Source organism: Zonotrichia albicollis, chromosome 3 (assembly GCF_047830755.1).
Source record: "Zonotrichia albicollis isolate bZonAlb1 chromosome 3, bZonAlb1.hap1, whole genome shotgun sequence".
Taxonomy (NCBI): Eukaryota; Metazoa; Chordata; class Aves; order Passeriformes; family Passerellidae; genus Zonotrichia; species Zonotrichia albicollis.
The window spans coordinates 452787-477529 of NC_133821.1; the positions used below are offsets into that span (position 1 = coordinate 452787).

General features: G+C 65.7%; 3 protein-coding genes and 1 non-coding gene across 7 annotated transcripts; 2 read left to right on the forward strand and 2 right to left on the reverse strand.

Moving 5' to 3' along the window:
- Nucleotides 1–220: 220 nt before the first annotated feature.
- Nucleotides 221–6832, reverse strand: SNX17 (sorting nexin 17). Its single transcript, XM_074536265.1, has 15 exons — nucleotides 6485–6832; nucleotides 4609–4683; nucleotides 4352–4469; nucleotides 4059–4123; nucleotides 3732–3842; nucleotides 3285–3375; nucleotides 3024–3111; nucleotides 2589–2658; nucleotides 2400–2492; nucleotides 2081–2284; nucleotides 1680–1802; nucleotides 1487–1564; nucleotides 1256–1330; nucleotides 942–983; nucleotides 221–853 (listed from the first exon to the last, which is right to left on the reverse strand). Exons 1-15 carry the CDS (start codon nucleotides 6545–6547, stop codon nucleotides 734–736), a joined length of 1416 nt encoding a protein of 471 aa, XP_074392366.1. The 5' UTR covers nucleotides 6548–6832; the 3' UTR covers nucleotides 221–733.
- On the forward strand, nucleotides 6812–12497 carry EIF2B4 (eukaryotic translation initiation factor 2B subunit delta). Of its 2 annotated transcripts, none has more exons than XM_074536260.1 (13): nucleotides 6812–6970; nucleotides 7058–7101; nucleotides 7182–7320; nucleotides 7634–7840; nucleotides 8036–8118; nucleotides 8317–8408; nucleotides 8742–8856; nucleotides 9123–9199; nucleotides 9388–9490; nucleotides 9661–9788; nucleotides 10800–10980; nucleotides 11877–12057; nucleotides 12257–12497. In XM_074536260.1, the coding sequence occupies exons 1-13, from the start codon at nucleotides 6949–6951 to the stop codon at nucleotides 12454–12456; spliced, it is 1572 nt and encodes a 523-aa protein (XP_074392361.1). In that variant the 5' UTR covers nucleotides 6812–6948; the 3' UTR covers nucleotides 12457–12497. The 2 variants fall into 2 exon arrangements, with proteins under 2 accessions (XP_074392361.1, XP_074392360.1); XM_074536259.1 differs by having other exon boundaries at nucleotides 6814–6970; nucleotides 7631–7840.
- Nucleotides 12498–14130: 1633 nt separating this feature from the next.
- LOC141728717 (U1 spliceosomal RNA) lies at nucleotides 14131–14294 on the reverse strand. Its single transcript, XR_012579868.1, has one exon. It is a non-coding gene; the product is annotated as a U1 spliceosomal RNA (small nuclear RNA).
- A 253-nt stretch (nucleotides 14295–14547) lies between these two features.
- GTF3C2 (general transcription factor IIIC subunit 2) lies at nucleotides 14548–24695 on the forward strand. 3 transcript variants are annotated; one of them, XM_074536245.1, is made up of 18 exons: nucleotides 14548–14794; nucleotides 14927–15239; nucleotides 16010–16298; nucleotides 16853–16947; nucleotides 17244–17321; nucleotides 17554–17652; nucleotides 18085–18312; nucleotides 18529–18640; nucleotides 18718–18835; nucleotides 20734–20765; nucleotides 20944–21073; nucleotides 21589–21733; nucleotides 21974–22135; nucleotides 22531–22618; nucleotides 22725–22853; nucleotides 23030–23161; nucleotides 23895–24002; nucleotides 24092–24695. In XM_074536245.1, the coding sequence occupies exons 1-18, from the start codon at nucleotides 14662–14664 to the stop codon at nucleotides 24311–24313; spliced, it is 2613 nt and encodes an 870-aa protein (XP_074392346.1). In that variant the 5' UTR covers nucleotides 14548–14661; the 3' UTR covers nucleotides 24314–24695. The 3 variants fall into 3 exon arrangements, with proteins under 3 accessions (XP_074392346.1, XP_074392348.1, XP_074392347.1); XM_074536246.1 differs by having other exon boundaries at nucleotides 14549–14794; nucleotides 24110–24695; XM_074536247.1 differs by lacking the exon at nucleotides 20734–20765 and having other exon boundaries at nucleotides 18718–18828.
- Nucleotides 24696–24743: the final 48 nt, after the last annotated feature.

Genomic DNA, 24743 nt, shown 5'->3' on the forward strand with positions numbered 1-24743 from the left:
TCCTCTGCCGGCGTTTGGGGACAAGGGGGGAGGGGGGAACAGGACTGGTTCCATGGCGGTCGCCGTGCTGGTCGGTGTAATTTATATTGTGTATAAAAGCATTAAACAGTTGGTTTTGTTATCGGCTCTTCACCCTGGGGGCCTTGTTCTGCTACTGAGGAGGGCACGGGGCTGGCACGGAGAGGGGAGGGACAGCAGCCCCCCCCAACAGACAGCCGGGTACCAATCAGGATCCGTTTTAATCATTGTTGCAGTGTGTAAACATCAGTTACTGTCCATTAATGCTCTGTCGGGCTGAGCAGCAGGAGATACGTGGTTACAAGCCTAGATTATGCTGGCGTCTATGAGCGGGTTAGAGGGGACTCTGCGCGGAGCCCCCGAGACAGCTTACTGCACTCTGTCTCGGAGCACGAACCTAAATGCTAATTTGGCATTATGGAGCCTGCCTGGCTCTGCCCCCAGGCCGGGCCGGGCCCTGCACTGCAGCTCCAGGGCTCTGCCCGGGCCAACTGTTCAGGTCAAACGAGCCCTCTCCCAGCTGGAGCCAGCAGCGGGAGGAGTTCGGCTGCCCCTGCCCCAAGGCAGTGGCGGGCTGGGGGCAGCTCCCAGCCCCGGGGAGCAGGGAAAGGTGGATGGAGCGGGTGAGAGGCACGTCGATTGCAACCTGGCTGCAGGTCGTACATTCCTCAGCGAAGGCCCTCGCTCAGGCCGGGGCTGTCCTGGGCAGGGGGCACTACAGATCCTCATCGCCAATGCCCTCGAAGGCGTAATTGCCGTGGAAGTCGTTAGCGCCCACGTCGTTAGCAGAGCTGGAGTGGCTGATCCCACGCAGGCTGACGGAAGTGAGCTTGCTCTGTGGAGAAGGGAGACGTTAGGGAGGACAGCCCTAGCTCCCCTACCCGCTTAGCCTGAGGTGTCTGGTGCACCCGCACACAACTCACCGAGAGTTTGGCCATGGGCTCCCAGGAGGCGTCAGGTGAGTCCTGTGAGGGCAGCACAGCTGGGCAGCACATGGGACACAACACCCACCCCTCCTTCCACCTGCCCCTCTCCATCCCCAGGGAGTCTGGCTCACTGCAGGACCTCTTTCCCATCCCAGGGCTCTGGAAGCAGGGCACCACAGCCCTGCTGTCCTCTGGGCTTGCCCCAGCCCTGCCCCGGGGCAGTGCCTCCTCTGGAGGCAGTGAGTTCTGGTTCACAACCCGTTAGCACTGACTGCCCGTGTCCCCTGCCCACGGCTCAGGGTCACACTCACCAGCAGCGGGGGTGACTTCACGGCTTGCTGGCTGTCCGAGCGCCGCAGGGCCCCGTTCACCCGCCGCCGGAACATCTGCAGAGCAGCTCAGCTCAGCCCCAGCGCCCAAGCCAGCCCTGGGATGCTGGCCCCATCCCGAGGGGAGCACTCGGGACCCAGCCCAGGCCCTAGGAAGTCACAGGGCCAGGCTGGGATCCCACTCCAGAGCCATCATCCAGCCCCAGCCCTCACCTTGCGGATGCTGCCTCCAGATTTTTTCACCATCAGCTCATCCACCATGGACTGCAAGCAGATACTCAGCATGATGGCCTGCAAGGGAGAAGTGTCAAGGGGCTCTGTGCACCCCCCAGCCCTCCCACACCCTGTGCAGGGCCCAGCCCTTCCCCTGGCAGCCACCCCCAGCCCGCCATGCAGGCAGCTCTACCTGTGGGCTGGTGATGGTGACCCACTGCAGCCGGTCCTTGCTCATCAGGTACTCAAAAGCCAGCTCCAGCTTCACCTCGGACTTCCCTGGGCTGCTCCCCGAAGGGCCATTGTTCATGGGCACCTGCACGGACACACAGCAAGGCTGGGAGCCTCCAGAGGGGAAGGAGCAGCTCCCCAGACACCAGTGCAGCACCGAGCCAAGTGTGGGACACCTGCCCAGTGCCCACCAGTCCTCTGCCACTGCCAGGTCCCCTCCAGCACACCAATGATCCCCTCAGCCCCAAGGTACGACTCAGACCCTCTCCAGGCCTGCTGGGCCAGAGGCTGGAGTCAGAGCCAGCACCTTTCCTAGGAAGAGGTGCCCCCCAGTGCCCTCCCTGCTCCCCAGGCGCCACTCACCGAGGATGTGACCCGCCAGCACCGCATGCGAGTGACCTTGAAGCTGCCCTCCTTGATCTGCTCGTTGGGCAGCCGCACCTGGAAGTTGAGCTCGTTGTTGCCGGCGCTGACCACGACGTGGCAGCCCTTCTCAGGGAAATCCGTGACACAGGGGTCGAACTTGAGATAGCCGTAGTACTTGAGGGTCTGCGCCAGGCGGATGAACTGCGGGCAGGGCAGGGGTGCTCAGCAACAGGGCACCAACCCGGTACTACACAGGAGAGAGGCTGGTGCAGAGCCAGAGCTGCCCCGGTCGTGGTGGTACTGTTCCCTTTCCTACCTCCTTCTTGGAGACCTTCTCCTGCAGGGACTTCAGCTGCCGGTGCTGCTCCTTGTTGACAAGGATCCACCCGTGTTCGATGTCTGACACCGTCTGCAGGCAGCAGAGGCTGGTGAGCGCCTGGGACCGGAGCCCCCCAGCCCCTGCACAGTGTCTGTCCTCACCTGGCTGTGCCACACCAACCCTCACCTGTGCATACAGCAAGTTCAGCCCCACACGGTGCTCCATCACATCGTCGTCATAGGCCGAGTCCCAGTAGCTGGAAGGGAACCACAGGGGTTAGCCTGCTCCAGCAGTGAGGAGAAAATCACCCTCCTATGGGCTGGTAACCATCAGTCACCGTGCCCTGCTCCCCATCTAAACCAGCTGCCATGGGAAGGCAGGAATGAGCTGAGCACAGCAGGGCAGGTCCTGCTCCAGTGTCATGGTCAGGGATGCTCAGGTGCGTTCCTGGGGGCCAAAGCACCAGTGGGCAGCAATGGCAGCAGGGGAGGGTCCCTGTGTGGGCAGCAATGGCAGCAGGGGAGGGTCCCTGTGTGGGCAGCAATGGCAGCAGGGGAGGGTCCCTGTGTGGATCCAGGAGCCCTGGGCACCACCCCAGTGCTGCCCCAGAGCCCCGCTCACCTCTTGCGCAGGATGATCTGGAACTCGGGGTTGTGCAGGCTGGTCACTGACACGTAGGGCAGCTCAAACTCCTGCAGCTTCCTCACAACTGCGGGGAAACAGCAGCTCAGCAGCCCTCTGGGCAGCAGGAGCCCCTCGGCCCCACACCAGGGTGCCCCCAGGAGCACAGCTGTGCCCCCAGCCAGGGCAGGGCCCAAGCACACAGCCCTCACTGCAGGCAGGGGCACAGCACGTGTCCCACCCACAGTGGGCTCTACTCACAGGAGAAAGCTCCATCCTTGGTCTCCCTCACTAGGAAGAGGCTGAAGTAGCCAACCAGGTCATCTGGCAGATCCAGCTTGGAGGCCACAGCCTGGGAGGAAGAGCAGGACAGTCCCAATAGAGTCCCAGCATGGTGGCCAGACCCAGCCCATGTGCATCCTCCCAACAGCAGCAAGGCAGCACCTCTGCTGCCCTGAGCCAGGCCTGGGCTCCTGGCAACCAGGAAACAGCGAGGGGACCCCAAACACCAGTCTGGACCCAGACACACCCTGCAGCACACCCATTCCAGCTCCCAGCTCTCAGCCCCACCAGGTCAGCCCTGCTCCAGGGTGGGCAGATGGCAGGGGAGGGCAGGGGGGCTACCAGGCTGAGAGAGCCCCAGCCATGTTGGAAAGCCCAGGAGGCAGCAAGAGGGGCTGGTCCCAGCCAGCAGGACAGCTGTGGCACCTCGAGGACATCCTCTGTCTGGTCCGACGTCAGGATGGTGACCTTGACCTTCTGCCCGTTGGAGAGCAGCACCTCCAGCAGCACCTCCTCCGTGGGGATCTGCTGCGTCTCCTGCACAGAGAAGAGCACTGGCACCCAGCCCCTCCTGCACAGAGGGACAGCACTGGCACCCAGCCCCTCGTGCACAGAGGGACAGCGCTGGCACCCAGCCCCTCCTGCACAGAGGGACAGCACTGGCACCCAGCCCCTCCTGCACAGAGGGACAGCACTGGCACCCAGCCCCTCACACAGCCCGGGGGCACAGAGCCGCCCCAGGTGTGCCCTCACCTGCTGGGCCTTGCGCAGGAAGCTGTTGAAGGTCTCGCTGCCGCCCAGCGTCGGGTCCTGCCGCACTGCAGGAGGGGCACGAGCGGTCAGGGATCCCGCGGGAAGGGACAGGGACACACAGCACTGCCTGGGGCCAGCCAGGAACCCCCCTGCACAGCCCCACTGTGCCAGAGCAGGGCAGGGGCTGGCACAGGAGCTGGCACCCAGGGGACAAGGCCATCAAACGCCAGGGCTGCCCTGGGAGGTGCAAGCGGCACCGCAGGGAACGGAGCAGGGCAGGGAGGACAGCTTACCAGCCTGCATGTACTTCTCCAGCTGCTCTCGGCGCTGCTCTACCTCTGCTGGGGTGAGCGTGAAGATCTTCTTTGGGGGGAAGGCTGGGACCACGTTGGCACCATACTCCTTCCTTAGCTGGGACGAGAACAGAGTGCTGCTGCAGCATCCCCACCCTCGCTGACCCGCAGGGCCAGCGAGGGGAGCAGAGAGCTCCCAGCACCCTGAGCCCCGCAGGAAGGTGAGGAGCAGGAGCTCTGCCCCGGTGTCCCCGTACCTGCTCGTGCAGGCCCAGGAGCTGGCTGTAGCGCACCCGGCAGTGCAGCACCCCGTTCACGTGGATGTTGTAGGCCTGCAGGGAGAGAGGCCGCTCAGAGACAGCACTGCCAGCTGCAGGAGCCCCCCAGGAGATGCCCAGGGAGCCCCCAGGAAAAGGCAACATCCCTGAGCACTCTGCCCGAGGGCAGAATGGTTCAGGAATATGAGCACACCCAGGAGATGTGCCACTGGACAGCAGGAAGGTCTGACCCTGTGTGCCCAGCCCTGGGGAGCACAGAGCCACGCTGCAGCCCCACGGACAGGGACAGCCCTCCCCACTGCCAGGGCTTCACAAGGAACAGGTCCTGGCTGAGCTCTGGCTCAAACCCTGCTGATGCCACAGGCTGAGCGCAGCTGGGAGTGCAGAGCACAGGGAACACCTGGCTGAGCACAGCTGGGAGTGCAGAGCACAGGGAACACCTGGCTGAGCACAGCTGGGAGTGCAGAGCACAGGGACACCTGGCAGAGCACAGCTGGGAGTGCAGAACGCACAGGAACACCTGGCAGAGCACAGCTGGGAGTGCAGAGCACAGGGAACACCTGGCTGAGCACAGCTGGGAGTGCAGCACACACAGGGAACACCTGGCTGAGCACACAGGGAACACCTGGCTGGGCACAGCTGTGAGTGCAGAACGCACAGGGAACACCTGGCTGAGCACACAGGGAACACCTGGCACCCCCATGGTCCAGCTCCCAGCACCTCACCCTACACACAGAGTCCCTTCAAGGACAGCGGTGTCCTGCCGCCCCCACAGCACCGTTTGGGAGGGCGAGAGGATGGCCATGAGCCCGCAGCCAGCCACGGCAGCCCAGCCCGGCCTCCAGGGATGCCCCCAGTGCCCTCCTGCTCCTGGGCACCGCCCAGCCAGGCCGGGGCTCACACGGGCACCTCGCCACCCAAAGCAGCCCGGTGCCTGGGGGCTGCTGCGGGGCACCGGGAGGGACGGGCAGCCCCGCACCTGCCCACATCAGGGCTCTCCATCAGCCGCGGCTCCTGCCCAGCCCCGGGCTCTGCCCCAGGCCCGAGGAGCCCCGGCAGCGGCGGAGGGCAAAGGGCAGGGGGGTCACAAGGACGAAATGCCTCGAGGGCTGCCCGCTCCTGCGGCCCGTGAGCAACTGCAGCTCCCGCGGATGGCCAGGGCTCTGCATCGCCGCTCACACCGGGACCGGGCTGCCCCATCGGGACCGTGCCCCACCGCGGGTCCCGGGGCATCCCCGGAGAGCGATCTCGGCACCGGGGCCAGCGTGGGTGTTGGAGCGCAGGGCTGCCCACCCTCCCCCCGAGAGCGAGCAGCGATCCGGACCCTGCGCCGGCCTGGGGGCTCTGCCGGCCCCGGGCAGGGCTCCGGGCACTCGGAGTCCCGGCCCCGCTCCGGAGGCGCTCACGGCGCACGGACCAAAACAGGAAGCCGGGACAAACGGACGGACGGGCGGGCCAGGATGAGCCGGGGCTGGGATGGGACCGGACGGGGCCCGCGCGGGCTGCCCGCCCCCGCCCGCGGCACCGGGCAGGGCAAGGTCCGGACACCCGGGGCTGCTCCGGGACCTCCCGCGCCCCATCCGGAGCCGCGGGGGCGGCGGGGCCCGATCCCTGCTCGGCCCTGGCACAGGGCGCCGGCCGGGGATGGCGGAGGGCCGGGACCTGCCCGCCTCGCCCGGCCCCGGTCCCGGTCCCGGTCCTGATCCCGATCCGCCACCGCGCCGGGGCTGCGGACCCGCACGGCCCCAGCGGGGCCGCACCGCACTCGGGCCGAGGAGCCGCGCCACCCACTCGGCTCCGTTCTGCGGGGCGGCTCCGTGCTGCGGGACAGCTCCGCTCCCTCGGCCTCGCTCACCACGTAGGCGGGGGCGCCGCCGTCCCCGGCGCGGGTCTCGGTCTCGGGAATGGAGAAGTGCATGGCCGGGCCGAGCGCGCCCCCGCTACCCGCCTCCCGCCGCCGCCATCTCGGGCCAGCACTCCCCGCGATGGCGCGGCCGGCAGCACCGCCCGCCCCAGGGCCGCCCCGCTCCGCCCCGCCCGGGGCCGTCGCTCTCCGCCCGCCCCGCTTGGCCCCGCTCCGCCCGCCCCGGGGCCGCCCCGCCGTGCCGTGCCCGCCCCGCCCCGAGCGGCCCCGCCGGGGCTGCAGGCGCGCCCGCAGCGCGTGCCCGCGGCGGGACGGGACCGGGGGGCGGGGCCCGGAGGGAGCCCCGGGAACGGACCGGCCCGCACCGGGGGTGACGTCACCGCGTCACGGAGAGCGGCGGACGTGCGCGGTCACGTGGCGCCGCCTGGCCGGCAGGAGGCGCTGAGGGCGGCGCCATGGCGGAGCGTGAGCGCGAGGGTGAGTGCGGGACCGGACACGGGGACCGGCTCCGGGACACCGGCACCGGGACGAGACCCGGCCGCGCTCACACTCCCGTCATTCTAGGTGCGATCCCCGAGGGAGCTGCGCCAGTGGCGGCGGGACCGCAGGTGAGCGGGGCCGGGGCCGGGGCCGGTGTGAGGCCGGGGCTGCGGAGCGGGGCCGGGCCGCTGACGCTGTGTGCCCACAGGCGCCGGAGCTCTCCCGGGAGGAGAAGCTGCAGCTGCGGAAGGAGAAGAAGCAGCAGAAGAAGAAGAAGAGGAGCGAGAAGGGGCCGTCGGCCGAGCCCGCAGAGCTGGGGGCGCCCCCCGAAGCGGGGCAGCCGCGGGGTGAGCAGCGCCGGGCTGGCAGCGCCCGGAGCGCGCAGGGTCTTACAGCGGGACCCCTGGGGTGTAGACCCGGTCCGTGCCCCGGTTCGGGCCCTCGGCCGGCCGTGTTGCCGTGGGGACTGCAGTACAGAGAGCCCAGTCCCCTGCTCCGGGAGCGCGGGGCTGCCCCGGCGTGCCGTGCCGTGCCGTGCCGTGCCGAGGGCCTGGAGCCCCTTAGGGCCCGGAGGGCTCTCCCTGCCGCGGGCTGCCCCTCGCACTGGGCTGCATCTCCCGGCCAGGCTGGGCACAGGCTCCCCTTTCCTCCCCGCAGCAGCTGCTCAGCCCACGTCCCCCCCTGCCCCCGCTGATGGCCCCGGTGACGGCGAGAAACCCGCGGGTGGCAAGAGCAAAGCGGAGCTGCGAGCGGAGCGCCGGGCTAAGCAGGAGGCTGAGCGGGCCCAGAAGCTGGCCAGGAAGGCAGAGCTGAGCCAGGCAGCCACGGCGGCCAAGCCCCGGCAGAGCCCCACCGAGCCGCAGTCCAGTAAGGCTGTCAGCACCACGGGGTGGGGAGCAGAGGGCGGGCGAGCAGGACGGGAGGGTCTGCTGTGGGCTCGGGCGAGGGATGCCCGTGTCATCCATTCGTGCTCTGGGTTCTGCCTGTCCCAGGGTGCTGCCCTGCCTTCCCTGAATTTGGGGGCACCAAAGCAGCTTGGTCTCACCCCAGCCATCCTTGCAGTGGTGAAGCGGCTGCCAGAGCATGTGCAGGTGGATGACCCTGCTGCCCAGAGGAAACTGGCCAAGAAGCTGGAGAGGCAGCAGGTAGGAGGAGGACTGGGTGACAGGCTGCACACTGGGGCAGCTGTGCTGCAGAGGGCCTGGGGGGGCACATGGTGGGACCAGAGCCTGCTCTCTGAAGGGCACAGGGGAACTTTGCATGCCCTGAGCAAGTGCTGGGTGTGACCAGTGGCCCTGGAAGGAGCAGAGCACAGGGTGAGCCATCACCACACTTGCCTGCAGGTACCTCTGAGGCAGGACTATGGCACCAAGGTGAACCTGTTCTCCCACCTCCACCAGTACAGCCGCAAGAAGCCACTGACGCAGCAGATGAGGTACAGGGCCTCCCCAGCCCAGGGCTCTGCTCTGGCTGGCCTGGCTGCAGAATGGCTCTGTAGGAGGGCTGTCATAGTCCTGCATGTGGGATACGCCTGATGGAGTGGTGGGGGACATTTTGCTTGCTTTGGGGACTGGCAGTAGGGACAGCCCATTATCTTATGGGGAGAGTGCAGGGCCACAGCAGAAGGGGCTGTGGGGTGAGCCTGGCTCCTCAGGTTACTGCCAGCCCCCTTCCTGGGCTGTCCCTTGGGTTGTTGGGCTGGGGCTCATAAATGTTGGGTGTTCTGGGCCGCAGAGGTGCTGACAGCTCCCTCCCCTGGTCCCTGCAGCATCCCCTCCACAGTGATCCACCCCGCGGTGATGCGCCTGGGCCTGCAGTACTCGCAGGGCATCATCAACGGCTCCAACGCCCGCTGCATCGCGCTGCTCGAGGTCTTCAAACAGGTACCTGAGCAGCCACCTGGCAGCAGGGGCTCTGTGCTGCGTGCAGGAGTGTGTTCTGTACCCTCCCTGCTGGGGCTGTGTCTGTGGTCAGTTGTCCTCAGCCTCTTCCTTTGGGTCGTGCACGGCAGGGAATTGTGTGGCGCTGCCACTGCTGTTTGTGTGCCTGGAGCAGCCCCTGCCCCTCCAGGCAGCGTGTCAGGCTGTGCAGGACGCGTGTGCCCCGACACCTGTGCCCTGAGATCACACTCCCTTTCTTCTCGTCCCAGCTGATCCGGGATTACTCCACTCCCCCCAATGAGGAGCTGTCGCGGGACCTGGTGGCCAAGCTGAAGCCACACATCAGGTGAGGGCTCCCAGTGCCAGAGCAGAGGGACCAAAGCTCCTCAGAGTGTGGTCCATTGTTCACATCTCTGGGTCGGTGTCCACCCAAACTTTGGCTGACTTTCCTAGGCCGCTGCCTTCCTGCCCACCGTCCCTCTCCCTGCCTTGGCCCTCCAGGCTGCTTTGGAGCTAAGCCCCTTTCTTGTGCAGCTTCCTGAACCAGTGCCGGCCTCTCTCAGCCAGCATGGGCAATGCCATCAAGTTCCTCAAGAAGGAGATATCGTGCCTGCCTGACACCCTGAGAGAGGATGAGGTGAGTGGCAGGCTCCAGGCCCTGGGTGAAGGAGCTGAGCAGGGATGGGATGCAGACTCAGAAGGGTGGAATTGAAAGCTTGTTACTAGGGGGAAGAGCCTGATGCCAACCTGGCTCAAATCAGGGAGCTGCTGAGAGCAAGAAAGTCTGTATGTGATGTCTCTCCCCAGGCAAAGGAGAAGCTCCAGGACGTGATCGACAAATACCTGCGAGAGAAGATTGTCCTGGCAGCTGAGGCCATCTCAAGGTCTGCCTTTGAGAAGATCAATGACCACGACGTGATCCTGGTGTATGGATGGTGAGCACGGAGCACATCCTGTGGGTAGGAGGAGGGAATGGAGCAGCGTGGGAGGGGAGGCTGTGCTGGTCCTGCCTGGTGTGAAGTTGGATTCCAAGAACCCCAGAGCCACAGCTCCCTCCACCCAGGGCACTTACAGAGAAACCAGGGCTGTTCACTGGATTTTAAACAAACTGCAACAAAGTCAAATGCCAGGAAGCAAAAATACAGCAGTTTGCATCCCAAGAAGTAGAGGTGGGGAAAAGAACCAGAGATTGGTGCAGCAGGAGGCTGGGTGTGCTGGGCAGAGCAAGGAGCAGGGGCAGGAGGCCAGTGCAGGGCAGGAGTTGGTGAGAGGCTGTGGAGGGGCACAGTCCCTTGTGCTGACACAGACAGGGAGCTCAGTGCTGCTGCCAGGGAGGGCTGAGACCTTTCCCAGAGTGTGTCCTTGTGCGAGGACAGGGAGACATTGTCCCCTGGGAGCCGTCGTGGCAGGAGGGCTCTGGAGGGGCAGCGCTCACCAGGGTGAGGGTGGGCGTTGGGGATGAGGGTGGGCATTGAGGGTGGTTATTGAAGATGAGGGTGGGCGTTGGGGATGAGGGTGGGCATTGAGGGTGGGCGTTGAGGATGAGGATGGGCGTTGGGGATGAGGGTGGGTGCTGAGGGTGGTTATTGAAGATGAGGGTGGGCGTTGGGGATGAGGGTGGGTGCTGGGGGTGACGGTGGTTATTGAGGATGAGGGTGGTTATTGAGCATGAGGGTGGGCGTTGAGCATGAAGGTGGGCGTTGAGGGTGAGGGTGGGTACTGAGGGTGAGGGTGGTTATTGAAGATGAGGTGGGCATTGAGGATGAGGGTGGGCGTTGGAGATGAGGGTGGGTGCTGAGGGTGAGGGTGGTTATTGAGGATGAGGGTGGTCGTTGGGGATGAGGGTGGCCAGTGAGGGTGGTTACTGAGCATGAGGATGGCATCGTGGCCCGGCGGGAGCCTGCTCCAGAGGAGGGCAGCCCCTGACAGGCGGCGCTCTGCTGCAGCTCGTCGCTGGTGAACCGCACGCTGTGCGACGCCCACGCCAAGCAGGGCCGCGCGTTCCGCGTGATCGTGGTGGACAGCCGGCCGCGCCTGGAGGGCCGCGAGACGCTGCGGCGCCTGGTGCGGCACGGCATCCACTGCACCTACGTCATGATCAACGCCATCTCCTACGTGCTGCCCGAGGTGAGGGGCTGCTGTGGGCTGGGGAGGGGGCGTCTGTCAGGGCCCACACTGTCACAGACATCTGCTATGAAAAATCCTTTCCTTAGGGTTTTTCCTCCTGAGAAGCTGAGAGGCCTCAGGAACAAAATGTAAACAGTGGTTATCTGCTGCTGTGGAATGCAACAGGTGCAACTGTGATTGGCCCATGTTAGTTGTTTCTAATTAATGGCCAATCACAATCAGCTGGCTCGGACAGAGAGTCCGAGCCACAAGCTTTTGTTATCGTTCTTTCTTTTTCTATTCTTTCTTTCTATTCTTTCTTTCTATTCTTTCTTTCTATTCCTTTCTATTCTTATCTTAAGGATTTCTTAGAAGAAATCCTTTCTTCTATTCTTTGAGTATAGTTTTAATATAATACATATCATAAAATAATAAATCAAGCCTTCTGAAACATAGAGTCAGATCTTCATCTCTTCCCTCATTCTAATACCCTTGTGAACATGGTCACACCCCAGGACAAGATGAGAGATGAGAATCTGACTCCAAGTTCTCAGAAGGCTCATATCATATCATATCATATCATATCATATCATATCACATCTTATGCTATACTAAAACTATACTGAAGAAAGAGAAAGGATACATCAGAAGGCATACCAAGAATGAATAATAAAACCCCGTGACTCCTCAGAGCCTCGACACTGCTGGGCCATGATTGGTCATTAAATTAAAACAATTTGCATGCTGGATGAACAGTCTCCAAATCACATTCCAAAGCAGCAAAACAGGGAGGAGCTGAAGCTTCCCAGCTTCCCAGGAGAAGAAATCCTGGCAAAGGGATTTTTCAGTTGATACCACGGTGACAGGGGAGGCTGCAGCGTGACCAAAGGTGTGACAGAGCCTGTGTTTCCCCTCAGGTGTCCAAGGTGCTGCTGGGCGCCCACGCCCTGCTGGCCAATGGCTCTGTCATGTCCCGCGTGGGGACCTCGCAGATCGCGCTGGTCTCCAAGGCCTACAACGTGCCCGTCCTCGTCTGCTGCGAGACGTACAAGTTCTGCGAGCGGGTGCAGACAGATTCCTTTGTCTCCAACGAGCTGGGTACGCCTTCTGTCCCTTTCCCCCACCTGGCACCTTCGCTCCCGGTCCCTGCTGTGGACCATGACAGGCTGCTCGGCCCTGCCATCCCTCCTCCTGGGCAGGGGGTCCCTTGCAGGCAGGGGTGGTGTGTGCTGCTCCAGGGGCAGGATGGAGAGGTGCTGTCCCCCCCTGATCCTGATGGCTTCTCCACTCTCTGCAGATGACCCTGATGACCTGATTGTGCTCCGGAAGGGCCAGGCCCAGCTTGGGGGCTGGGCAGAGAACAAGTCCCTGCGCCTGCTTAACCTGGTCTATGATGTGACGCCCCCAGACCTGGTGGATTTGGTCATCACAGACTTGGGCATGATCCCCTGCACCTCAGTGCCTGTGGTCCTGCGCGTGAAGAACGTGGATCAGTAGTCGGAGCAGCTGCATGGACACTAATAAACCAGGCCCCAGTACTCTGTGTGTGCCATCTGTGGTGTGGCAGAGCCCTGGCACCCGTGTCATCCAAGTCATCCAGAGCTGGCACAGCTCTGCACCTTCCTTGGTGCCTGTCCTCCCACTCCAGGCTGCAGCACAGACGGGTCTTCCCTGTCCCTAGGCTTCTCCTGTGGGGAAGCGATGACAGTGTGGTGATGGCCACTGGCTTACTTTCCTCGGAGATCTGGTGGCTCTCGGGCTGTGCTTCTGGCAGACCCCGAGCTGGGCTGGCAGGGGAGAGCCCGGGACCCGAGCGGGACCGGCGGTGCCCGGGGCGGGGAAGCGGGACCGGCGGTGCCCGGGGCGGGGAAGCGGGACCGGCGCCGGTGCCCTGGGGCCCGAGCGGGACCGGCACCGGCGCGGGGCTCCCAGACCACTGGGGGCGGGGCCTGCCTCCGGGGGCGGGGCCATGCAAATCGCACCGCTGCTCTGGCAGGGCCAGCCTCTCCCTCATGGGGCGTGTCCATGCAAATGAGGCCCCGCCGCGCGGCATGACGGGACACAGCCCGCTCAGGGACCCCGCCGCCCTCGCCCGTGCGGGCCGGGCCGGGCCGGGCCGGGCCGTGCGGGAGCTGCGGCTCACAGCGCACGGAAGGAATTACACCGGGCAGATTGGTGCAGTCCGAGTGTGCTGGCCTGTGCGATATCACCACTGCAGCGTGACTGCATAATTTGTGTTAGAGGAGATGGTGCTGGTGCTCTGATATCCTTGTTTGGAGGGAGAGTTGAAATCAGGGCTGGCTAGCTACAGGTAGTGTGCACACGTTGTTTGTTGGTATTCCCAATTGCAGCCGCAGGGATCGTTTACAGACGCAGCAGCAGTCTGTACAGCAGCAGTGTTGCAAGCCCGACTGCACGGGGCCTCAGTGTCCAGTCCTTGCCCCATCTCCATCTCTGCTTAAATGTCCCAGGCTCTCTCCAGGCTCCGGCCTGCGGTTCCAGAAGCGCCACCGGCCCCACAGAGCGCTCGGTGGGACGGCAAGACTCGGGTTGGCATCCCAGCCAGCCCTCCGACCTCGCGGGAGGGACAAACGGGCAGAGACTTGGTCTGACTCGGGGTGCACCAAATTCCCACTCTCTGTAAGCCCGGCTGAACTCGCAGACTCGGCCGGGTGTGACCCAGACGGTGCTCACCGAACAGCACCCCGTTGACCGGGGTGTTTCCCTGCTCCTGCAGACACGACGTGGGACAGGCCGGGATCATGCCCCCTTCGATGGCAGCAGTCCTTGGACCCCCTTTAGGGATCTGCTGCCAAGTACTGCCGGGAATGGGATCTGTGTCCTGGGCACCGGCACGGCCTGTTCGGAGAGCGCCCTGGGATGCCCCTGAAGCCGCGGCGATCCTCGAACCGCACACCGAGAGCGCCACCGGACCGGGCTGCCCTCGCTGCTTTCCCGTCCTGCCGGGGAATCCCAGACCCCTCGCGGGTCCCGGATCCCACGGCTCCGGTGTCCCTCGCCCCATCCTCAATGCAGGGCCCGGTGTACACTGCCCGCTCACCAACCACGGCGAGCGGCGCCCGCGGCTCGCGTCTCGCACTAAATACAAACGAAGCAAAAGAACAAAATGTACCACTCACTGTTTTTCATATCTGTCATTAACCACGTTACCAGGGGAGAGCGCGAACGCAGTCCCCCACTACCACAAATTATGCAGTCGAGTTTCCCGCATTTGGGGAAATCGCAGGGGTCAGCACACCCGGAGTGCAAGGGATGAGCCTCGCCCTGGGAAAACCACCTGCTTGATCATGGTGTCTCCCCTGCCAGGTAAGTATGCCCGACCAGCCCCACGCACCGCCTGCCCCGCCCCACGCACGCCCGCCCAGCACACGCCCGGCCCGGCCCGGCCCCGACCCCGCCCGGCCCTGCCGCGCTGCGGCCCGGCCCGCACGGCCCGGCACGGCCCGGCCCGCGCCAAGCCCGCGGACGCGCCGGGACAGCGCGGGCCTGGCGCGGGATCGGGCCCGGCATGCCGCGCGGCGGGCATCTCATTTGCATGGACACGCCCTGTAAGGGCTGGCTCATTGACGGGCTCAGCCCATACTCGTCGCGTCCTTTTGACGCCATCAACTGGCCGTCCCCGGTTCTGGTTCGGTGCTGTCGGCGCGGCCCGCACCGGGGCCGTGGCTCTGGGAGCCCCCGATGGCGTCAGGCGCCGCCCGCGGGCCGCCGTGCCGGGAGCGGAGCAGCCGGGAGCGGCCGGGACGACGATCGGGTTCTGCCGGGCGGAGCCGGAGCCGTAGTGGGGAGCGGGAGGGTGAACAGAGAGCGCTCCGTATGTACCGGGGGCGGGCGGAGCGAGGCGGGGGCGCTCCCCGGGGTGCGAGGGGCTGCCGCCGTGCCCGGTGCTGCGGGACGTGCCGCGGGGCCTTGCTGCGTGCTGCGCTAACCGCGGTGTTTTGGGCAGGGGAGGAGCTGCCGGCGGGAGCCCTGCACGGTGAGGATGGAGCAGCAGCGAAATCCCCGAGGAAACCGGGGCGGCCCCGAGCCGGTGCCCACGGCGCGGCGGAGCGGCGCGGCGAGAGCTCCGCCAACGGGGCAGTGGCGGCGCCGCGGGCCGGCGGGCGGCGCGGCAGGAAGGGCAAGGCCGAGGTGCTGCTGCTGGAGCTGTCCCGGGCACCGGAGCCCCTCCGGGCGGACAAGGCGCTGGGCGGCGGCGAGGACGGGAACGGCGCCGAGAGCCCGCGGGGCGGGCGGCCCAAGAGGAGGGCGGCCAAAGTGTGAGTGCGGGTGGCCCGGGGGCCCCTGTGCTCTGGTGGGAGAGCAGGGAGTGCTCCGGCTGGATAAGGAAAGGCTCCAGCGAGAGCTCAGAGCCTCTGCCGGTGCCCGAAGGGCACAGAATAATTGGAGAGGGGCTTTGGATAAGGGCTGTAGGGACAGAACACAGGGAATGGCTCCCCACTGCCAGGGTTAGGTGGGACATTGGGAATAAATCCCAACTTTTTGGGGTGGGCAGGCCCTGGCACAGGCTGTCCAGAGAAGCTGTGGCTGCCCTGTCCCTGGGAGTGTTCAAGGCCAGGTTGAATGGGGCTTGGAGCAGCCTGGGCTGGTGGGAGATGTCCCGGCCCATGGCAGGGGGTGGAACTGGATGAGCTTTAGGGTGTCTCCCACCCCAAGCCATTGCCTGATTCCATGATTCAAGGATCTGTGTCCCCAGAGGGTCTCAGTGTCTGCCCTGTAGCACTTTGTCCCCTGCTGGTGGGATTTACTGATTGCTCACAGACCAATCCTTCCCCACTTTAGGGAATGTGTTTGGATCCGGGAGCCCCTGGCAGGGCGCAGCAGCTGCCTGTGGCAGGAGGAATTTCCTTGCTTCCTGACAGAGCAGGAGGAGTTGTTGGTGGTAGCAGGGCGAGCTCAGGGAGGGGGAGGCCGGTGCTCAGAGCAGGCTCATTGCTCATTGCCCCGAGCACCGCCCGGGGGAGGCAGGGCTGGCCCGCCCGTGCCGAGCCGGGCCGTGCTCACCTGCAGGCGCTGCCCTGGCATGCAGGGCCCTGCTGTACCTGCAGGAGCTGGCCGAGGAGCTGATGCCGGCGTGCCAGCCCGCTGCCCCCGCCGAGGAGCCCGAGCGCGGCCCGGGCAAACGCCGCAGGAGGAGGAGGAGGGAGGAGGACACGGACAGCGACGACCCCGCCCGCGACGCTGACTTCGTGCCCTCGCAGGAGGGGCTGCAGGCCGAGGAGGAGGAGGAGGAGGGCAGCGACACGCTCAACAGCGAGGCATCGGAGCCAGAGCTGGAGGCACCCCGAGGGCACGGCGGGAGGACGGCGGCCACGGGGGTGAGGGCAAGGCTGGGGCTCTCCTGGGTCCGTGTTTGTCCCTGCACCCACAGCTCCAATGGCCCTGCTGTCCCACAGGGTCCCTGTTTGTGTCCCTGCACCCACAGCTCCACATGACCCTGCTGTCCCACAGGGTCCCTGCTGCCACAGCTGCAATGGCCCTGCTGTCCCTGTTTGTGTCCCTGCACCCACAGCTGCAATGGCCCTGCTGTCCCTGTTTGTGTCCCTGCACCCACAGCTCCACATGACCCTGCTGTCCCACAGGGGCCCTGCTGCCAGGGACAGGGGTGGCACAGGGGGAGGCCCAAGGGCAGTGGCAGCCCTGGGTGGTGGGAGCAGGGACAGGAGCTCTGGGGGAGGGAGCAGGGGGAGGTGGAGGCAGGTCCTGAGGGGGTCCTGAGGGCTCCTGGGAGTCCCCCCAGGTGCTGTGTGTCTGCAGCCCAGTGTGGCATGCTGGCAGTGGCTGGGCAGGGCTCTGTTCCCGGGGGCTGTGGTGGTTCCCTCTGGGACAGGTGGTCCCCCAGGGCTTGCTCTGAGTGTGCTCTTGTGCCCAGAGATCCAAGCCCCAGTGCCGAGGCCTCGCCCCCAACGGCTTCCACAACTCCATCATGGCCCCAGTGGAGAAGAGCTCCAGCCTTACCTGCAGCCTGTGAGTGGGAACTCGGGGTGCTCGAGGCTCAGGGGGGCTGCAGGGGCAGTGTGTGTGTCCTGGTGCCACCCTGGCACAGGTACAAGGGTGAAGGAGCACCTGCCTCGGGAATGTCGCTGTTCTGCTGGGGTGAGAGGGCTGCCAAGGGCAGGGGCTGTGCTGCAGGAGGGGAGGCTGTGCCCAGCATGCAGGCAGGGGTGCTGCTCGTGCCTGGGCAGGGCTGTGAGCAGGGGCTGTGAGCAGAGTGCTGGATATGCCCGTGCAGGGCCATGGCTGACCAATGCCGTGCCCTGCAGGCGGGAGCAGAAGCACTCGCAGTGGGAGTTCCCTGACTGGATCCCAGTGGCACACAGGTGGACGTGTCTCTCTGACAGGTACCCTGGGAGCAGGGCCAAGGGAAAAGTGGCTGGGGTGAGCAAGGGGACGGGTGGCCTGTGCTCCCACACCCCTCTGTGTGTCTGCTGTGGGCTTTGGGGTCTCGGGTTTGGCCGTGGAGGAGCACGGCCAGCAGCAGGGCTGTGTGGGGGCTGGCGTGGTGCTGGGGCCCGGGGCTGTGCTGGGTGGCTGGCAGGGGTGGCAGAGCTGCTCTCACTTGTGCCTGCACAGCGAGGCTGCCCCGTACCTGCCCGCAGAGGAGGAGTCTCCCCTGTTCTCCATCCAGCGCGAGGGCATCAAGGACGACGGTGCCTTGTACAGGCTGAACAGGTGTGTGACGGGGTGTCCCAGGACAGCAGGCTGCTTGTGGCCTGGCAGGCTGTCCCCTGCCTGGCGTGGCAGTGCCTGTGAGGTGTCCCCAGGCCCAGAGGGACAGTGCCTGTCAGGCTGTCCCCTGCCTGGCGTGGCAGTGCCTGTCAGGCTGTCCCCAGGCCCAGAGGGATGGTGGCTGTCCGGTGTCCCCGGGCCTGTCTGGACCAGGGGTTACCCTAGGGCTGCCCCCATGGGTTGGGCAGCCAGCCTGTTCTGTGCCCTGGGGTGCCACCAGCCCCTGGCCCAGCTCTCTGCAGCCCTCACCCCTGTGCCCCCAGGTTCAGCTCTCAGCTCCTTTCCCCCTGTGCCCCCCAGGTTCAGCTCTCAGAAGCTTTCTCTCCTGTGCCCCCCAGGTTCAGCTCTCAGCTCCTTTCCCCCTGTGCCCCCCAGGTTCAGCTCCCTGCAGCCCCACCCCGAGCGCCGCGATGTCTCGTTCTTCGTGGGCGGCCCGGTGTGGGCCATGGCGTGGTGCCCGACGCCCGAGGGCTCCGCAGCCCCGCAGCTCGTGGCCGTGTCCTGCCACAGGAGCATGGAGGAGACCCACAGCGTGTCTGGGCTGCACTCAGGGCCTGCCCTCCTGCAGCTCTGGGACCTGGGCACGCTGCAGACGGAGCAGGGGTGAGTGGCCAGGCCCGGGGCTGGGCCCTGCCTCGGTTTGTGTCCCTCCATGGCTGTGTGGGTGGTGAGGCTTGTCCTCTCCAGAGCCACCAGCCCCAGCCTGAGCCCCGAGGGGGCTGTGCTGCTGGCCAGCCCTGCTTTTGGTGTGCCCTGGAGGGTATTGGAGCTGCTGGGCACCAGCTGCCGTGTTGCTCATGGCCAAACTCACGCCCACAGCTCTCCCAGCAAGGCCAGGCTGGCCTATGCCATCGCTGCTGACCACGGCTGTGTGTGGGACATGAAGTTCTGCCCCAGCGGTGCCTGGGAGCCACCCACTGCAGCCCGTGTGGTGAGTGCTGCTCAGGGCTGCCCCGGGGGTGCTGCTCAGTGCCCCCATCCATGTCTGAGCCCTCTGTCCATCCCCAGCACCCGGAGATGAGCCGGCTGGGCCTGCTGGCCGCTGCCTTCTCGGACGGCAGGGTGGTGGTGTACGCCCTGCCCCACCCCGAGGCCCTGCTCCACGCCAAGGCAACCCAGGTAAAAGGTAGGAAGAGCCACACTGCTGAGAGGGGCGTCCTGGCCCTCCTCCACCCGTGCCAGGGTGGGACTGCCAGCCCCAGGCTGGGCACCTCTGCCCACAGGAGCCTGCTGTGCCAGGGGGCTGTGCCCAGCCTGGGGGCTTGATGGTGGGGAATGGGCCCACCTGATCCCTGGGCTGGGACCCTGGCATTTGCCACAGGGATAGTGTGGGATCCAGGCTGGCATCTGCCACAGGGATAGTGTGGGATCCAGGCTGGCATTTGCCACAGGGATAGTGTGGGATCCCAGGCTGCTTTTAGGTGCTGGGGGCTGCTTTGAGTACCCTTGTGCCCAGAGATCCAAGCCCCAGTGCCAAAGCCTTGCTTCCCGCAGCTTTCACAATTCCATTGTGGAATTCCAGGGGAGGAGGGCTCCAGCCTCACCTGGGGCTCATCCAGAAGGGCTCAGAGCCTGTGTGAGAGGAGGCCACGTGCCGAGGGCTGCTCTGGTTCTGTCTCAGGGGCACTGCAGCAGCCTGGCTGGGATGGAGCTGGGCACTGCCAGGGGGCTCTCAGCAGCATCACTGTGAGTGCAGGGTGTGGCACTGCAGCCACAAACCGTGTCCCCAGCCATTCCCCATCTCCCTGCTGCTCCCTCCAGCCTGCTCCGTGTGTGAGGACAGGACAGGGAGTGCTGGGCCAGCTCAGGCTAATGGTGCCTGTAATGACTGTGCCGGGCTGGGCGGGATTGATGGCCGGCGCGTGCTGGCGGTGGGCACTGAGCTGTGACCAGCACGCAGCACTCCCACTCTGGCAGTGAGGAATGGCCCCCTGTGCCCCCCTGAGCTGCGGTGGGCACTGAGCTGTGACCAGCAGGCAGCACTCTCCCCCTGGAAGTGGGAATGGCTCCCTGTGCCCCCTGTGCCCCCCGAGCTGGCTGTGCCCGCGCTGCTGCAGGTGCCAGGCGCTGCCGCAGCCCCCCAGGGCACGTCGTGCAGGGCCCTCCCATCACTGGCTGCGGCTGCACGCACACTCCTTGTGCTCAGGGCTGCTCTCCAGCCACAGCAGCAGTGCCAGGCTGTGCTGACAGGCCCTGCTGGGGGCTCCCAGACTGTGCTGGCTGTCCCTGTGGCACTGGGATCCCCATCCCTGTAGGGGCACTGGGACCCCCATCCCTGTGCTGTCCCTTTGGCACTGGGGACCCCCATCTCTGCATTCCTGCGGGGCAGAGCTGGGGCTGGTCTCTGCTGCATCCTGGCTGTCACAGCTGTGCCCAGGAGCATGCACAGCTCCTCTGTGTCTCCCCCCATGGCTGCCAGGCTCCAGGCTGTGACGTGCCTGTCACTGTGCTGGGGACAGCCCCACACTGGGGGTCAGGGACCCCGGGCCCGATGGATGTGGGACAGGTCCCCACAGCTCCCCTCTCATTGAGGGGCAGCATCCTCTGGCAGACAGGTGCGTGGTGCTCCTATGGGTGTCCTGCCCTGAGCTGTTGGGTGTGGGGTCTCTGCAGCCTGCCCTGCCCTGCAGTGCTGCCTGGCTGCTGCAGTGCTGTCAGCCATGGAGAGATGCCCTGCACAGCTGCTCCCTGCAGTGCCCAGAGTCAGGTCTGGCCCCTGTGTGTCACCGTGTCACCTCAGCTTCAGTGCAGCCATGGTGGAGCAGGAGCCCATCATCTCTGCCTGAGGGTGTTTCAGGGGCTGCTTCCTCCAGCACAGAGGCAGGCCTGGCTCCTGGGGCCTGTGCCACCTGTTTGCTCCTCCCTGTGCTTCAGCTCCTGCTGTGCTGGGGCACGGCTCGGGGGAATGGTGGGACAGGGACTGGGAGCCCTGGCCAGGGCCGTGAGGAGCTGCCATCCAGGCTCCAGGCAGGGAGCTCCCAGGACAGCCAAAGCCTGCCCTGACCCCCTTCTGCTCTCTTCTAGATGGGTCCCTCCACAAGCACCTTATCTGCAAGGTCAGTGTTCCTGCCATGGTGATCCCTGCCAGCTTCCCCAGCGTGCAGGTGGCAGAGCCTGGGGAGCCGAGGCACCTGCCCAGCGTTGGAGGGGCACAGCAGCGCCGTGCCCACCCCAGGCCCTGGGCACGGCTGGCACCGTGCAGGGCTGTGACCCAGGGCTCTCCTTGGCCCCCAGGTGCAGTGCATCGCCACGCTGCAGGTGGGCTCCGTCCAGGCTGGTCACGCCCCTGAGTGTGGGCAGTGCTTCAGCCTCTCCTGGATGCCTTCCAAGCCCCACCATCACCTGGCAGCAGGCTTTTATGACGGTGAGTCTCTCTCTGTGCCCTGCAGCAGCACTCGGGGAGCAGCCCTCGCCCTGGCAGAGGCCCTGCAGCCTCAGCTGGTGCTGGAACCTCTGCCCAGCCTGGCTCAGGGGGTGCTGGAACCTCTGCCCAGCCCTGCTCAGGGGGAGACTCCTCTGGGCTGGCTGTTGTCATTCTGACACACCTCCAGGCTGGTCACTGGTCGTCCCTGTCTGTGGCTCTGGGCTTGTCCACATCTGTTGAACTTGCCTGTGTGGAGTTTTCTGCTGGGCTTGCAGTGATCCACAGCTCTGTGCTGTGTTGTCAGGACCTGTTGCCATGATGTCTGCTTGGAGCCCCAGCTCCAGCCTGGCCCCTGTGTCCTGTGTCCTCCCTCTGCCCTGTCCCACTCTCAGCCCCAGCTCCAGCCTGGCCCCTGTGCTCTGCAGCTCCCCCAGCCCTGCCTGTGCTGCTGCTGGTCCCTTGCTGAAGCACCCGTGCCACTGGCAGTGCCTCATGGACACAGTCTCTCTCCACAGGCACCGTGGCGGTGTGGAACCTGCTCACCAAATCCCTGCTGCAGTGCGTGCACCAGCCCGACGGCTCCCTCAAGCTTTACCCTTTCCGCTGCTTCCTGGCCCATGACCAGGCAGTCCGGAGCATTGAGTGGTGCAAGGCTGACAGGTGAGGGCAGGAGCAGCCGCAGGTGCTGCCAGGAGAGCAGCTTCCTCCTGCAGGAGCAGCTCTTTTGTCAAGAGGGGCTTGAGAGGCCGTGGTGCCAATGGCAGCACCAGAGGGGTTTGGCTTTGCAGGGTGAGGGAAAGCAGAGCCACTGCAAGGCTGGGGCCACCTGGGCCCTGTGCTGGGCCAGGGCACAGCTCCGTGCTGGGCTCTCAGCGCTGCCTTTGTGCTGCTGCTCCTCAGCAACTTCCTGGTGACGGTGGGCAGCGACCGCAAGATCAAGTTCTGGGACCTGCGGCGGCTCTACGAGCCCATCAACAGCATCAAGCGCTTCCTGAGCACCGAGGTGGCCTGGCTGCTGCCCTACAACGGCATCACCGTGGCCCAGGACAACTGCTATGCCCCGTGAGTGCTGCCAGGCCTGCTCCAGCTTCCCCCTTCCTGGGGCTGTGCAGCTGTGCCATGGCAGGGGCAGGCTCTGCCTGTTTTGTGTCACACTGCAGCAGCAAAGCGTGGCATCCCCTCTGCCATGCCATCCTAGGCACAGGCAGGGTGGGCAGGGCATGGCCTACCCCTGGAGTGAGCAAGATGTGTGCTGCTAAAGGGGTTTGGGAGCTCAGTGAGTCCTTGGCCTCTGGGAGCTGCCTTGCCTGTGCTTGCTCTGAACTCTGTGCCATGCTGCTGGAGCAGGAACAGCCCCGTCACCCTGGGCCAGTTCTGTGGGAGGTGGCCGTGCCTGGCTCTCACACCCCTGGTGACAGCAGTCAGGCACCCAGGCCTCATTCTGTGCCTTCCCACAGGTACGGGCTCTGTGGCATCCACTACATCGACGCGGGGTACCTGGGCTTCAAGGCCTATTTTGTGGCCCCTCGCAAGGGCACCGTGTGGGTAAGGGCCAGGGCAGGGCCCCTCTGTCCCCATGGCCAGGTCAGGCCCAGCTGGGCCCAGGGCTGGTGGTGGGAGCCCCGTGCCCTCCAGCCCTCTGTCCCTGCAGAGCATCTCTGGCTCGGACTGGCTGAACACGGTGGCTGCAGGTGACATCACCGGCGAGCTGGTGGCGGCCGTGCTGCCTGACCTGGCTGTCAACCCCCTCAACGTCAAGCGCTCCTCGGACCGCAGATTTGTAAGAGACCATTCCTCTCGGGGGGCCCAGCCCAGCACACAGGGCCAGCGGGGACAGGGGACCACAGGAGACGTGTCCTGAACCCCCATCCCACCGGAGCCTGGGGGTGCCTGTGTGCAGAGCAGCAGCAGGATCTGTGCCCGCCCTGCCCTGCCCTGAGCCGCCTCTCCCCACAGCCCGTGTACAAAGCTGACCTGCTGCCGTGCAGCCCTGAGGGGCCCCAGGGCAGCGAGCAGGGCCTGCCCCGGACCCATCGCTACAGCGAGATGGCAGCCAGGAGCTACCTGCGCTTCCAGGACACCGACCTGGTACGGGAGGCTGGGGCAGCCGGGCTCTGGGCATGAGCAGGAACGGGGGCTGTGGCTGGGCAGGGTCTGGGCATGAACAGGGCTGGGGGCTGTGGCTGGGCAGGGTCTGGGCATGGGCAGGAATGGTGGGGCTGTGGCTGGGCAGGGTCTGACCCTGAGCAGGAATGGTGGGGCTGTGGCTGGGCAGGGTCTGACCCTGAGCAGGAATGGGGGCTGTGGCTGGGCAGGGTCTGGGCATGGGCAGGAATGGGGGCTGTGGCTGGGCAGGGTCTGGGCATGAGCAGGGCTGGGGGGCTGTGGCTGGGCAGGGGGTGGCAGGGTGGGAGATGCTGCTGGGGCAGGGCTGAGGGGCTGTGGCAGGGCTGGACATGCTGCTGGGGCAGGGCTGGGGGGCTGTGGCTGGGCAGGAGGTGGCAGGGTCTGACCCTGAGCAGGAATAGTGGGGCTGTGGCTGGGCAGGGTCTGACCCTGAGCAGGAATGGTGGGGCTGTGGCTGGGCAGGGGGTGGCAGGGTGGGAGATGCTGCTGGGGCAGGGCTGGGGGGCTGTGGCAGGGTGGGAGATGCTGCTGGGGCAGGGCTGAGGGGCTGTGGCAGGGCTGTACATGTTGCTGGGGCAGGGCTGGGGGGCTGTGGCAGGGCTGGACATGCTGCTGGGGCAGGGCTGAGGGCACAGTGCATGCCCTGCTCCTGCATGCCCCGGGCCTGCAGCCCAAGGTGGTGCCCCCCTTGCAGCGCAGCTTCCAGAACCTGCCGAGCCGGGAGCCCATGCGGCGCATGCACGTGCAGGAGCTGAAGGCAGAGCTGAGCCTGGACCGCCTGCAGCTGGAGGCCCTCCACAAGGTGGGTGGCACGGTGTGAGCCCAGCCCAGCGCTCAGCTGGCTCTGCTCTGCCCTGGGGCCGAGTCCCAGCAGCCAGCCCTGTCCCTCAGGGGCTCCTCTCTCCACAGGTGCGCTTCAGCCCCAACCTGGACTCGCAGGGCTGGCTGCTGTCGGGCGGGCAGGCGGGCATCGTGCGGGCACACTGCCTGGCAGGGCTGGCCTCTGTGGGCCGCCAGCTGCTCCCAGAGTGCCAGGCCCGCTTCAGCGTCCTCTATGGGGACATACACAGCAGCCCTGGTCCCCCTGAGCCCTCCCTGCTGCCAGGGGAGTAGGGCGTCAGTGCCTCACCATGCTGCTGCCATGTGCTCACCCTGGGCAGGGCTTGGGGCTGGGCCAGCTGTGCTGGCATGGGGCTGTGGGCCCTCTCTGGTGGTGCTGCTTTCCTGATGGGTGTCTGCTGCAGGGGGACAGCTGCTCCCAGCCGTTCCCTGGGGTGCTCTGGGCCTGGAAGGGTCTGTCTGCACCGTTTGGTCTGAGCTGGGCAGGGCTGAGCTGTGACCCTGTGCAGCCCCTGGGCTCCACCAGCTGGAGCTGTGCTTGTGCTCGCCTCCATCCCCAGGGAGTGCCCAGTGAGGGCGGGGAGGGCCGGGAGCCGTGGAGTCGCTCACATTGAGCTGTGTTCAGCTGTGCACAATAAACGTGGTTGGTTTTGTATGGCTGTGCTGATGCTGGTGCCAGGGCAGGTGTGGCTGTAGGGGCCCA

Bases quoted from the DNA above. Each gene is read 5' to 3' on its own strand.
- EIF2B4 (XM_074536259.1), top strand. From the start codon at position 6,949: ATGGCGGAGCGTGAGCGCGAGG. The intron at 7,102-7,181 runs GTGAGCGGGGCC...GTGTGCCCACAG, and splicing joins CAGTGGCGGCGGGACCGCAG to GCGCCGGAGCTCTCCCGGGA. The intron at 9,491-9,660 runs GTGAGTGGCAGG...GTCTCTCCCCAG, and splicing joins ACACCCTGAGAGAGGATGAG to GCAAAGGAGAAGCTCCAGGA.
- GTF3C2 (XM_074536245.1), top strand. From the start codon at position 14,662: ATGGCGTCAGGCGCCGCCCGCGGGCCGCCGTGCCGGGAGCGGAGCAGC. The intron at 16,299-16,852 runs GTGAGGGCAAGG...TCTTGTGCCCAG, and splicing joins GGAGGACGGCGGCCACGGGG to AGATCCAAGCCCCAGTGCCG. The intron at 18,836-20,733 runs GTAGGAAGAGCC...GCTCTCTTCTAG, and splicing joins CAAGGCAACCCAGGTAAAAG to ATGGGTCCCTCCACAAGCAC.
- SNX17 (XM_074536265.1), bottom strand. From the start codon at position 6,547: ATGCACTTCTCCATTCCCGAGACCGAGACCCGCGCCGGGGACGGCGGC. The intron at 4,470-4,608 runs GTACGGGGACAC...TTCTCGTCCCAG, and splicing joins TCCTGGGCCTGCACGAGCAG to CTAAGGAAGGAGTATGGTGC. The intron at 1,331-1,486 runs GTGAGGGCTGGG...GCTGCTCTGCAG, and splicing joins CTGGAGGCAGCATCCGCAAG to ATGTTCCGGCGGCGGGTGAA.